Source organism: Cynocephalus volans, chromosome 1 (assembly GCF_027409185.1).
Source record: "Cynocephalus volans isolate mCynVol1 chromosome 1, mCynVol1.pri, whole genome shotgun sequence".
Lineage (NCBI taxonomy): Eukaryota > Metazoa > Chordata > Mammalia > Dermoptera > Cynocephalidae > Cynocephalus > Cynocephalus volans.
Genome location: NC_084460.1, coordinates 265,685,455 through 265,698,512, shown reverse-complemented (window position 1 = coordinate 265,698,512; position 13,058 = coordinate 265,685,455). Strand labels below are relative to the sequence as shown.

The 13,058-nt window shown below is 37.0% G+C and overlaps 1 protein-coding gene across 7 annotated transcripts in view; it reads right to left on the bottom strand.

Moving 5' to 3' along the window:
* The window catches only part of SPATS2L (spermatogenesis associated serine rich 2 like), a 183,796-nt gene that overhangs the window by 51,841 nt on the left and 118,897 nt on the right, over positions 1-13,058 (bottom strand). For all 7 annotated transcript variants that reach the window (XM_063093192.1, XM_063093176.1, XM_063093167.1 and 4 more), the window contains exon 6: positions 11,437-11,683. In XM_063093192.1, coding sequence (XP_062949262.1) covers positions 11,437-11,683 — 247 coding nt within the window. The remainder of the gene's footprint in view (positions 1-11,436; positions 11,684-13,058) is intronic.

The window sequence follows — 13,058 nt, the reverse complement described above, 5'->3', positions numbered from 1 at the left end:
CTGTTGTTAAGTGTATTCTCACACTTAACTCTCGCCAACATTGAGAACTATCAATTTTCAAGTTACTAAATTTTGGTATCAACTTACATACTTTACTTGTCCCTGATTTGATTTACTTTACACCATAAAACATGAACAGTGCTGGTTGCTTTTGTTAACAAAACCAAAGAAATCAAATTCTCCTCTGGGGAAAAATACATAAACACGGATTTAAAGATTTTCATAATATACATACAGCCATGTATGTATGCAAATTGGAAAGCTTCTGAAAACTCTTTTTTCTCTTCAGTTTTTACTTTTAGTGAAAGTTTGATGTATTTATAAGTAGACTGAAGGAAGTATGCATAGAATTAAAATCTAACTTTAAGAAATGTATTAAATATAAGGTAGTTCTAAAATAATTATTTTAACCCATTGAGTCAAGATGGTTTCATGGTCTTCTATTCACGTGTAATTTCATTTTAAGTTAATCATGATCAGGTGGTGTGTGTAAAGCACATCACCTGATCATGATTAACTTAAGTATTGTGAAGTGGCTCTACCTGGAAAAAAACTGATAAAGAAACAAAGTATAACTTTGTTGTTATAAAATGTCTTAAATTCCTAATGTCTATGTTACTTCAAGCATGTTACCATGTTCTTAAAAGTACATAAGTGAATATGATGGTACTTTATGATAACTGATAATAATATAATTGGTAGTTCTTTGGTAACTGATCTTAGTGTTCTTAAATATTTACAAAAGAAAAAATGCAAATGGAAATTAAAATTCTTGAAAATGTTCCATCCCCCTACTAATCAGTTTTACAAATAAAAATAATACGGTTAGCGCATCCTTTCTGGACAGCAATATATTAAGAACTTAAGAAAAATCTATATCCTTTGAACCCAGTAATTCCACTTCTGAGAATACATGCCAACGAAATAACTGTAGATGTTTATAGAGATTTATATACAAGAGATGTTCACTAGAATATTGTTTATAAAAGCAAACAAATGGAAACAATCCGCATGGACAATAGTTTGCGAGTAATTAACAGAAATATGGGAAATTCATAAAAATAGAATGCAGCCTTTAAATCATACTTTTAAAGAACATTTAATGATATGAAGTAATGTTTATAATGTCATGTTAAGTAAAAAGCAGTATACAGAAGTTCACATACAGCATAAAATGATTTTTGTTAAAAAAAAATCTATCTGTACATTTAAAAAATTCTGAAATGAAATTTAACAGTGATTATTTCTGGAAGGTAGGATTGTTTTTTTTCTTATAACTTACTGAATTTTTTTCAAATTTCCTTATTAGTATAACGTCTTTTTAAACCCAGAAACACAAAATCTCTAATTATCTTTAAAAAGCAACATAGAAACTTAAAAAACTTATTTAACTTATACTTCTCCACATATTTTATCACTAATAATTCAATAGACTCCAAGAGAAAGACTTGTTTGAGTGCCTATTATTGTTCTAGGCACCAAAAACAATGGCAATTAAAGACAGATGTGGTCCCTTTCTTTATAGAACTTGCAGTTTAATAGAAAGATGCATAGTTGGCCCTCCGTATCTGTGAGTTCTGCATCCAGGGATTCAACCGAGTGTGAATCAAAAATATTTGAAAAGAGAAACCTGCATCTGTACTGAACATGTACAGACTTTTTTTTCTTGTTGTTATTCCCTAAATAATATGGTATAACAACTAGTTACATAGAATTTACATTGTATTAGGTATAAACAATCTAGAGATGATTTAAAGTATAAAGGAGGATGTGTAAAGTATAAGGGTATATGCAAACTCTAGGCCATTTTATATCAGGGACTTGAGCATTCACAGATTTTGGTACCCACAGGGGTTCTGAAACCAATCTCCCATAGATGTTGAGGGACAACTGTATAAATTAAACCACCACACAAACAGATGTACAATTTCAACTGTGAGTGTTATGAAAGAAAAGTTCATAATGTTCTAAAATCTGTAATTGGCATATTTGACCTGGGGATATCAACAAAGAATTCCACAAGAAAGTAACACCCAAGCTGAGATCTGAAAGATCTCACCTGAAATCATGTGGAATTACTAGTTGAAGAGGGCAGGAAAGTACATTCCAGGTGGGGACTGCATTTGCCGTGGGAGGAAGCATTGTACACCAATTATCAAATTATAGTCTCTTGGCTCCAAATCCACCCTTCTCTTCCCTACTTTGTGATACTGGAGCTAGCCCCTGTAAATAATTCTCTTTTGCCAGCTGGCAGAATGTTAGCTTTGTCATCAGAGGGCAATAAAGTGACCCTGCAAGGCAATAAGGACAGGAATATACTTCTCTTCTGGATTCTGGACCTCTATTATTATTCATCACAGGAGCCGATCAGCCAGGCAGGGGAGCTCCAACTGCACCTCATACCATGTGCCCATCCCTCTTCCCTCTCCTGGCAGTGGCTTCCAGCAGCTACCACCTATCTACAGCCTCTGGCAATGGTGGCCTCTTTACAGAACAGCTCAGTCCAGGCTCTCTGACAAGTTTCTTCACCACAAGGCTCCATGTTCCTCTGGTAGGCACACTCCTTCTTTGGTGAGATCAGAATCTGTCTTGGGTTGGGGGCCATTCCCAGTTCTTAGCCTCTGTTTTCTAACCTTCCTCAGTGTAGAGATAGTAACAGCTCTCTTGTAACATATGGACTCCTTATAGTCCTTGTTTACCCCTTTTAGCAGTTAACCACCTGCTACTGTTTTAGTTAATAATTCTTTATATCACAGATCTCCTATTCAAATAACCAGTGTGCTTTCTGTCTCCTGAGTTGACCTTGACTGATATAAGTGGCCAGAATGAGGGACTGAATGGAGACCATGATGGCTAGAGTAGAGAAGGCAAGAAGAAGCATGCCATGCAATGAGGCTGGAGCAATACCACTGCTGGGTAAATACCCAAAGGAATGGAAATCATCGTGTCAAAGGGATACCTGCACCCCCATGTTTACTGCAGCTCTATTTATAATAGCAAAGGGTTGGAACCAACCTAAATGTCCACTGATGGACGACTGGATCAGGAAAATGTGGTATATATACACAATGGAATACTACTCTGCCATAAAAAAAGAATGAAATTCTGCCATTCGCAGCAACATGGATGACTTAGAGAAAAATCACGTTCGTTAAGTGACATAAGCCAGGCACAGAAAGAGAAATATCATGTGTCCTCACTCATAAGTGGGAGTTAAAAAAATAAACAAATAAATAAAGAATGAAAAATACAATAATCATGAGAATTCTTTGACTTTTCAAAAGGAGAGAACAGAAAAATGATTATGTTGTGTATTGTCGAATATACTAACTATCCCGATTTGGGCATCACAGATTGCACGCAGGCACTGATAGCACACAGGTATTGATGTTCGATGCTGTACTCCAAAGGAATGTATAATCAATTGTGGTTAAGGGAAGAGCAATCAACAATGTTAAGTACTGCTGAAAGAAGATAAAGTAAGGGTTAAAAAATGCCTGCTAGATTCAATAACACGGAGGCCACTGGTAAACTCAGTGGGGAAGTTTCTTTGTTGAGATGGGGCTGTAAGTCATAACGAATAGGTTGATGAGTGAGAGGGAGGCGGAAGAAATGGAGCCGGTGAGTAAAGAGAACTCTCTTAAAATGTTTCAGAAAAATGGTCTAGTGATGGAGCTCAATAAAACTCTTTTCACATTATAATTACTGTACATCTTGATTTGCAAGTTTCATCATTCTTCTGTCTCTGAACGATGAGGTGATTAACAGATATTCAGGGGAACCAGTAACTTTGGAACAGAGATGAAAACAGATAGGTTTATTCAGCAGACATAATGACAGTTCTGCCATTTCATAATTTCTTTATCATATAGACTTTATTATTTCACTCAAATCCTATGAAACTTAGTTGGCTCAGAGGACTTTCCAACTGGAAACAAATATTTTAGTTTTGTTTACATTGTCTTTACAAGATCTCTTATGTCATTAATATGTTTATATGTTTATTTATATTAAAAGGTGATAGACAATAAAATCAATGGATTAAGCTGTCAACAACACAGGGAGGCATGTTAACTTGATTTGCTTCCCTGTCTTATTTCCCTGCAAAATGGGTTTAATTCTCATTGCATTTTAATAGAGCCATTTAAATCTTTGTTAAAAGATCTTAAAATTTTTTTTGAAAGCCTTTTGATCGTTCCAAGTGGTGCATTCCATTTAATTAAGTCTGTTTGTAACTGAAATCACCATAACAAGGTGTGGATGGGAAGTTATGAAGATACCATCTTGTCAGAGATGAGTTTTGTGTTTTTGCTGTATAATAGCAGCAGCAGTTGTTTTTGAATGACAAAGAAAAGGCAGAGAACTCGGTTTCACTCTCCCCAGGTGACAGAAAAATACCTGAGGGGTTTTATGTTCCCTGTGCCCTCATGCACTACATCCTGGGTCTGTCTTTGTCCTTCTGCTTTATCATACACATGGAAAGGAAGCAGGGCTCTAGGTCACTGAAAATACAATCTAAGGCCTCTCCTAATGTTACCTGAACAGTTCAGACATAATGCTGTTTGAAACTGAGGTTGAGACTCAGCAACATGCAACTCTAAATGGCAGTGAAGACCAAATATGTAGATGCTAAAATAATAATTAAAGAGGAGTGAGGGCTGGCTGGTTAGCTCAGTAGGTTAGAGAACTGTGTTGGTAACACTGAGGTCAAGGGTTCGGATCCCCATGCTAGACAGCCACCCACCCCCGACCAAAAACAGGGGTGAAAATAGTAATTTTGTGCTTTAAAGTAAAAATTTTAAAAACACATGTTCAATAAGCAGGTACTGCACAGAAGCACAAACAAAAATGGCAGTAAATATATAAAAAGATGTCGAGTCATATTAACAATCAGTTAAATGAAAATTTAAAATACAACAAACTGCTTTTTCTTACCAATTTGCTTCGCAAAAATTGAAAGAAAAAATTACCACACACTCTGTAAGGCTGTAAGGAAACAGTCAAACATTCTGGGTGTGAATGTCAAATAATACTAATCCCATGGGGGTATATCTGGCAATCACTATAAAAATTTTTAATATGATTTTATTTGTTGATAAAACAATTTCACTTCATGTACAAATTTATTCATAGCAGAAACATTTATAATAGCCAAAGACTGGAAAACAAACCAACTCCATCTATAGGTGTTGGTAGAAATAGACTACAGTTCATCACCATAATGAGAAATTATGCAACTTTGAGTGAAGACACTTCTCAGAAATAGATCGAAATTATTTCCAGTATATATTAAGCATTTAAAAAAAATTGTTAAATTTTGAATAGAAAAAGAGGTCATGGTCAGGTAAGGGGCATAAAAAATAATTACAATTTGTAATAATGAAAATGCTAATTTAAAAAATGAGGTCATAAAATATTGTATGTGTTTGTGTGTTTGTATTTCTTTTCATTTACAAAAAGCAATCCTGAAAGTTTCCTACAGAGGGCAGAATGATGAAAATAGGATGGAGAGGTAGATAAATGGAAGCAACACTTCTTAAGTTATGTTTTATATTTTTTTATTTTTGAATACTTACATATATTATTACCTATTAAAAAAATAAAATATCCTTTTATACCTACCATACTGTCAAACGTTATATAATACTGAATGTAGAATACTAAACATTCTAAAACAAACTCTCATCCAGTGTTGACAGGAGTGGATAATGATACACCCATACTGGAAAAGAATAATCATGGTCCCATTGTTTGCAATAGTAAGAAACAAGAAGCCACGAATATAGCCATTAACACTGTGATAGAGTAAAACATTTGTAGCGTAGTTGTACAATAAATACCATCACCCAGTGAAATGAATAAACTGTGACATGCAACAAGAGAAGAATACAATGAGTCCATAAAAAATAAATAAAAATGCATGTTCATATAACAGTACTTAACATCAGCTATATACACATTAATAAAGTATTATGTTTTTAACTAAAAAAAATAGTAAAAACCTATGGTTATAATTCTATAAGGGCTTCAGTTAAGGTGCTTAATAAGAGTTTAAGTAAAACACTGGCTGTTCAGACCACCATAACCTGGTGTGAGAGAACCTGAATTGAGGCATCTGCGTCTCAGCTTCCATGTCTCCTCTTCAGAGGCTTTTGTCACAGTTTGACCTTATCTGACAGTCACTGCACCCCAACCCCCTCCTCAGCCCCCTTCTACATGCTGCCTTCACAACACTTATCATAATCTATAATTATCTTGGAAACCTAGTTGTATTGTGGCTTATTATCCATCTCTTCTCCCTACCCCTAAGAGGACGCAAACTCCATGAGAGCAAAAACTTTGTTGTCTTGTCCACTTCCTGTAGAAGAATTCCTGGCACGTCAGATGCTTAAAAACATTTACTCAATGGATAAATAAATGATAGGAGGGTTTACTCTGCACCACATGCTGTGCTAATCACTTCATGCATCTCATTTACTGCTCTCTAGAGTCTTGTAAAGTGGAGTTATATTTTCTATTTTGCAGATGAGAAAACTGAGACACAGACTGGTTAAATTGTCCTGGGTCACACACCTATTAAGTAACGAGGCCAACATTTGAATCCAAACATGTCTAATGCTAAAGCCTTGGTTCTTATCAACAATGTTATATTGCTTCCATTTGAGAACTGGCACTGCTGAAAATCCTAGAATACACACATTTACTTTACTATTAAAGTTCTAAGCTAGCTGCTTTCTTCTTGTTGATCTTTTCTAATCCTCTGGTCCAATATAGGGCTTAGAGAAGCAGGGGAGATAATCTTGAGGCTAGGGCCAATAGCAACACGAAAAAATCTGCTTGGAAACCCTGTGGGGAACCTTGTACCATAAAAATTCTTTGAAACGGTGGTGTTGTTGTTACAGGAAGCACAAATGGGGGACAAGCAACCAACGTTTTAAAATAACCGCACCCTTTCTCACATTTGCTTCATTCACTTTGAGAATAAGAGAGCAGTTCTGTGCTAATGCCACACATAAACAGAATCTGCATTGCAAAGGGAAATGACAGGGCTGTTCCTGTTCTGTGATAAAGCACAGGTTGTGAAGTCTGGCTAGTGGAGGTCAGCAAACATGTCACGGAGCCTTCTGACTGAGACAAGGAACAGGGACAGAAGACCTGGCTTCCCCAGATTCTGGCCAAGACGAGGGAAGATAAATGGAGGCTGTTGGGGCTGGCAAGAGGAGCTAAAGAAAGCGAAAAACCTGCCCCAGACTTTATCTCAATGAAACTGTGGGTAGCCCACAATCCGGTTCCTTTCCTATGCAGTGGGAATTCTGTCTAGTGGGAGATGGAGGAATCTGAATTCAATTCTGGCCTAAATGGAGATAAGCACCTACGCAGTTTAACAAAATGAGCCTCATGAAACATAGAACAGGAGGAACATTTGGGAAACCCAACCGTAAGGTCATAATGTGCTATAGACATTTAGATGGGGCTTTAGAAAAAAATATTTTCCTTGGCATTACTTTTGGTAAAAATAAATCTTGATCTACTCTTTGCCTGACTTTGCATTTAAACCCAAGTTGATTTTGATTGGATTATGTAAAACATCTAATTTGAGCTGTCATTAAAAATTCTGAAATACCAAAAAAACTACCCTGGGGCTTAAAACATACTCCCAAACTTCTATATGCTGACATAGGCATGGTCCCACTTGACAGCGCTATATTTACAGTCTGAAATGATGATGCTTTTGGTGGCTATTTTTCATGTGGGAAGTCACAACACCCCTGAACCACCTGCATATATCTTAAAGCTAACTTTTCCCTACCAGAAAATGATTCTGTTTAAGACTTTTAAAAAGAGTGATCCTGAATGTCAAGGTGTTATAAAAAGATAAAACATGCATTGCACATGTTCACAGCCTCCTGCCCAGCAGGGCATTCAGGGCAGGCTTTGTTGAGCCAGTTTCATTATTGGTGAGCTTGATAAATGGTCCTCCGCTAGTAGCCTGGAGATTTCTTTTAGGCTTATACTGTGAACCCACTCAAGTACAGAATAGCATTATACAGCTTTGATATTATTACTTTCTTCTAATTTTTCAATTATACATTTTTTAGAAGTTAGGGAGCTCTTGGTTTTAGCTCTCTCCACAGTGGAGAGTTACTAAACTGCATGCATAAAATTACATGGATTTGAGTCAGGCTTTTGCAAACTAGAGAGTTAAAGAGGGTCATCCTCTCAGCTGTAAAGTGGGATAGGATTAAAGACCACTCTCATCCTTCCCAGTTCCAATGCTCTACTTAAAATGGGGTTCAGAGGGTACAAGGCCTATCACTCATCTGTGAAATATCTATCAGACATCTCAGGATTTCTGACAGACCAAAGAAACATTTTAAAGTGATTTGACAGTTTGGACATCAAGGTTCCTGATGAACCTTCATTATCATTGGGAAGGAAAACCTAACTAGTTACAAATTCATTTAAAAATTAGTGATTATAACAAGTGGGCTGCTAATGAAATTAATGTTCAACCAGGAGGATTCCCTTCCTTATTTAAAAATATCTAAGGGTCGAGCCCGTGGCGCACTTGGTAGAGTGCTGCGCTCGCAGCGCGGTGACGCTCCCGCCGCGGGTTCGGATCCTATATAGGACTGACCGGTGCACTCACTGGCTGAGTGCCGGTCACGAAAAGACGACAAAAAAAAAAAGAAAAAAAAGAAAAAAAAATAAAAAAATAAAAATATCTAATAAGCTTCCATTACCATCATTGACTATGTAACAGAAAAATTTACATGAAGCATAGAGATTTGTAATGAACCAGTGGCATTAAAAATAATACTGATATACCTCAATGCTTTCATGCTAATTACAAAACCAAAGGGATACTGGGATGGCTTTTTGAGAAATAAAGAATTCTTCACTGAAAGTTTAATATTAGGGTTTTCAAAAGCCACCCTGTATGGAGAACTCCCCAGTGGGTACTTAACTTTCAAGGCAACTATCCACTGTGAAGAAGCACTTCCACATTGCATTTGCTCTAATGTCATATACTTCATAGAGTTAACTGAAATTGTTTTAGGAAGAAGGTATAAATTATAAGTAAATGAAAAAATAAACATGCTAAGCTTTTAGTCTATGACTGATATCAAAACAGCAACTTGAGTAATTAGATTTTGAAAGCAATTCATGTGAAAACAATAACAAGGAGAGTTGGGAATCTGCCACTCGATTACTTAATTTCTCTTTCTTGTCCTGACTATAAATCAAAACATTCTCAAAATTGGAGGCACTGTAAAAATTGAATTAAAAAATTCCTGGAGAATTCGTATTCAAAATGAAATAGGTTATTTTTATTATTGTCATTGTTTGGTTTTAAGAAACCATCATGTAGAAAATAAGGATGATCTGAATTATACTGCTATTAATAAAATTGTTAGGAATCTGTTTCTGGAAGAAAATTAGTGCTTTCTGAGCAATTTAAGAACTTACTAGTGTGTTACACAGTATGTCAGTTACTTAATGCCTCCTGTCTCCCTAATTTGGTATGTGTCACCATGCAATTTTCTGTTTGCATCTCTGTCTCTTCTGGTAGGCTGAACTCTTCCTAGGCAGGGATGGTGTCTTATCTTTGGGTGGTCAGAGGATGGCACTGCCTCCTATACAGCAGGTATGCAATACACAAAGGTGCTAAGTAGAGTTCTTCTTACTTCTTTCTAACCTTCCAAGTCCTTTCTACCACCTCAAGGCTATTGATTCTTCAGCACCCAATGCTACCACGAAATTTCCCCAGATCACTCAGTTGGATGTGGTACCTCTCTTCCCCAAACCTTGAACACATCAGTGTATCCACAGCCTTCTCTTCAAGGATATCAGAATGTGACTCCCTCAGGATCTAGACCATACCACATCCTTCTCTGATCTCCTGTGGCATTGAGCACAGTCCTTTGAATGTAAGAGGAGTTTAAAAAGTCACTGATTCAATAAACTCAGGATTTTATTACCAGAGGAAGGACTTTGAGAATCAAGTGGTGTAGTGGTTCTCACTGAGGGATCTAACACTTAGGAGGCATTCTGAAAAACTTAGGGGCACTTTTAAAATTTATCAGAATGATTGTGTATGTGTGTTAGGGGTGGGGGAAAGGGCAGGATGCTAGATGATTTATAATCACAGGAGTGTCCTGCACAACAAAGAATTGCGCTGTGTCCTGAACTTTCTCATGTCCTCCTGGATATTCATGATTGTCAAAAAATGTATAATTATATGCGCTTAGACAGTTTTACTATGGTTTTCCAGGATTTCCAAGATTGAACTATTCATAAATTAAGGAAAGATGGTACTTTATGGTGTTAAGAACTGGACTAAGAGTTTTTCACCATGTGGAAAATCACATGGCCAACCACACCAGCAGTCATGGTATTGCAGCTGACACCAGGCACCCATGTCAGTCTTCAGTAGTAGCAGCTGCATTCACAGTGATTCCATGTAGACATACAAATATACTGAGCTCTCACTTCATGTGTCAAATACAAAGAAACCGTCCACAACATCCAGTCGACTATTGTCTTATTTCTTTTAAGAATGAGGGCACTTAAAAAGATGGTGGAAAATAGAATTAAAAGACAATATGAATCTTTCCATGAACTTTTTGAAGTGCCCTCATACAGAGTGATCCATTATAAGTGGGTGTGAACATCTGGCCACTTTATTAGGCCTTCAATTTTAGTTATTCCTGAATTTCTTATATTTTTACTTTATTGAAATTCTGTTTCTAGGTAGGTTAAATTATGTATGAACTTTATTTTAGGATCTGTTATAAAAATGGGGCATTGGGTAAAATAGTTTTGAGAACCACTGATCTAGTAGATTCCAGTAGAGTTTCCTTATTTACAAAAGGAAATAGGACACTAAAGAAGATATGACCCACCCAAAGTTAAACAGTGGACTAAGAAGTAAGCCTTTTGTAGACTAATGTACAGCTGTAGCACAGTGAACATCCAGATTCTAGCACCCTGGAAGATTATGTTCTGTCATATTATATAAAAAATACCGGAGTAAAAATAATTTGGTCTACCTTTTCTACAGGAAAACATTTAATAACATTTCCTTTTATCACCAACTATCCCTTCTTTATTCCAGGTGAATTACAGCAAAGCTATCTATAAAGAATTTTTCTTTAAACTGGAATTTCCATTTTCCCAACCATTCTAATACAGACTACAACTATGGTTTTTCTTAGGGAAAAAAAAAAAAGCCTCTTACATAGTGTAGGGCTAGATTGAGCATGTATTCTTTGGCCCTGTTATATACCCCACTGCCCTCCACCCTGGCTTCAGGAAGACTGTTTTGATCCATGCAGAACCTTTCACTTCCAATAGCAGCAACGACTGCCTCAATGAGCTCCCTTTGCATTCTTTTCTTCTATGTCTTCCTAAGCAACTTAAAGAATTACTGACCTGTGACCCCATGAAGTGCCTTTGAAGGTTCCTCCAGTATTGAGATCTTTTTCTCGCGAGGGAGAAGGGCTGGTTTTTCACTGGCAGAATCGGTGGACGAGCTGTCCTTCTCACAGCTGTTCACGTGGCCATTCTGCATCTGTGGGGGCTGTGGCTGCAGGGGCCCAGCTTCAGGCCTCTCGGCCTTGTCTTTATTATCTTTGTTGCCTTGATGCTGCTTGGACTTGCTTCTTTTCCTTTTACTGTTCTAGAATGAGAAACACACGAGAAAATACTATTATTCAGCTCAGATCCTTGAAATATAAGGTGAATCTGAGGGGTGAAAGTCAGATATACAAGTATTACCTTTTTTGGTTCCTAGCTCTTCCAACAGAATGCGTGAAAACACCTATATCTCTGTCAACCACCCAAACTAATTTAAGTATATTCTTTCTTACAATAAATTGTATAAACTTTTACCCTATAGAAATAGTAAACAAAAAGTTTCCTTTGAAAGGAAAAAGAATAGCAAGGAATGGTTTAAATAGCTGACCCACTATCTGAGCGACTCGCAGCTCTGCACCCATGAATGTTAATACAGTAAAATCCTGTGATTAACTGCCCTGAAATAGCTTGAATTCAGTTATTTGTGCCATCATAGAATAACTCAGTTTCTTAAAGTGGTGATGGGGCTGGAAAAGGCAGGGAGGACACTAAGGTTCCCATTATCTGGGGAGGAGGGGTAGATGGGATAATTGGTAGGAAAAAGGGAGGCAACTCCTTCTTGCTAAATGAGAAGGTAGAAGGTAGGTCTCCGGAGTCCAGATTGGGTCTCTGAAATAGCCACCAAGGAACCAAAAGATTCCTACCACTGTCTAGAAAGTCCCAGGCAGCCACAGGATACATAATCATCTCCATGAATTTTTAAGCTAGAGCAGACAACTGCTACCAGGTGATGCCAAACTAACTTAGGTCCACCTGGATTTGGATTGTGCAGCTGGACCCCAGGACCTCTCGGCTGCCAGCAGTCCAGCATTATAAGGCTCTGTTTTACTTACTTGGAAATACAAGTTGAGCATCCCTAATCAAGAAACCTAAAATCTGAAATGCTTCAAAATTTGAAACTTTTTGAGTGTTGACATGATGCTCAAAGGAAATGCTCAGAGCATTTCAGATTTTGGATTTTTGGATTAGAGATGTTCAATCAGTAAGTACAATGCAAATATTCCAAAATCCGAAAAAATCCCAAATCTAGAACACTTCTGGTCCCAATCACTTTGGATAAGAGGATACTCAGCCTGTAATAGGATCCTGTATTTTATACAATTGAAATTTTTTAGATTCCAGTATCACAATATGGAAGTGTTTTACCACATCTCTCCTAAAATGCCCTAATGCTGAATATACAATGTCTAGGAAACTCCTAAATGATGTTGTATGCTTTGCTTGATTTTGGCTTTGTGCCCAGTTGATACTCAATGTACTTAAGAATCAGTATGGTACGGGGCCCAGCCCATCGGAAGAGATGCCTGGCCCATCAGGAAGACCCTGTCCCACCTGCTGAATCAGTAAGTACCAGCTGAACATTACCCTGGCTTTGTTCTTTAACACATTTAGAAAAGAAATAAAAATAAACTGTTTCC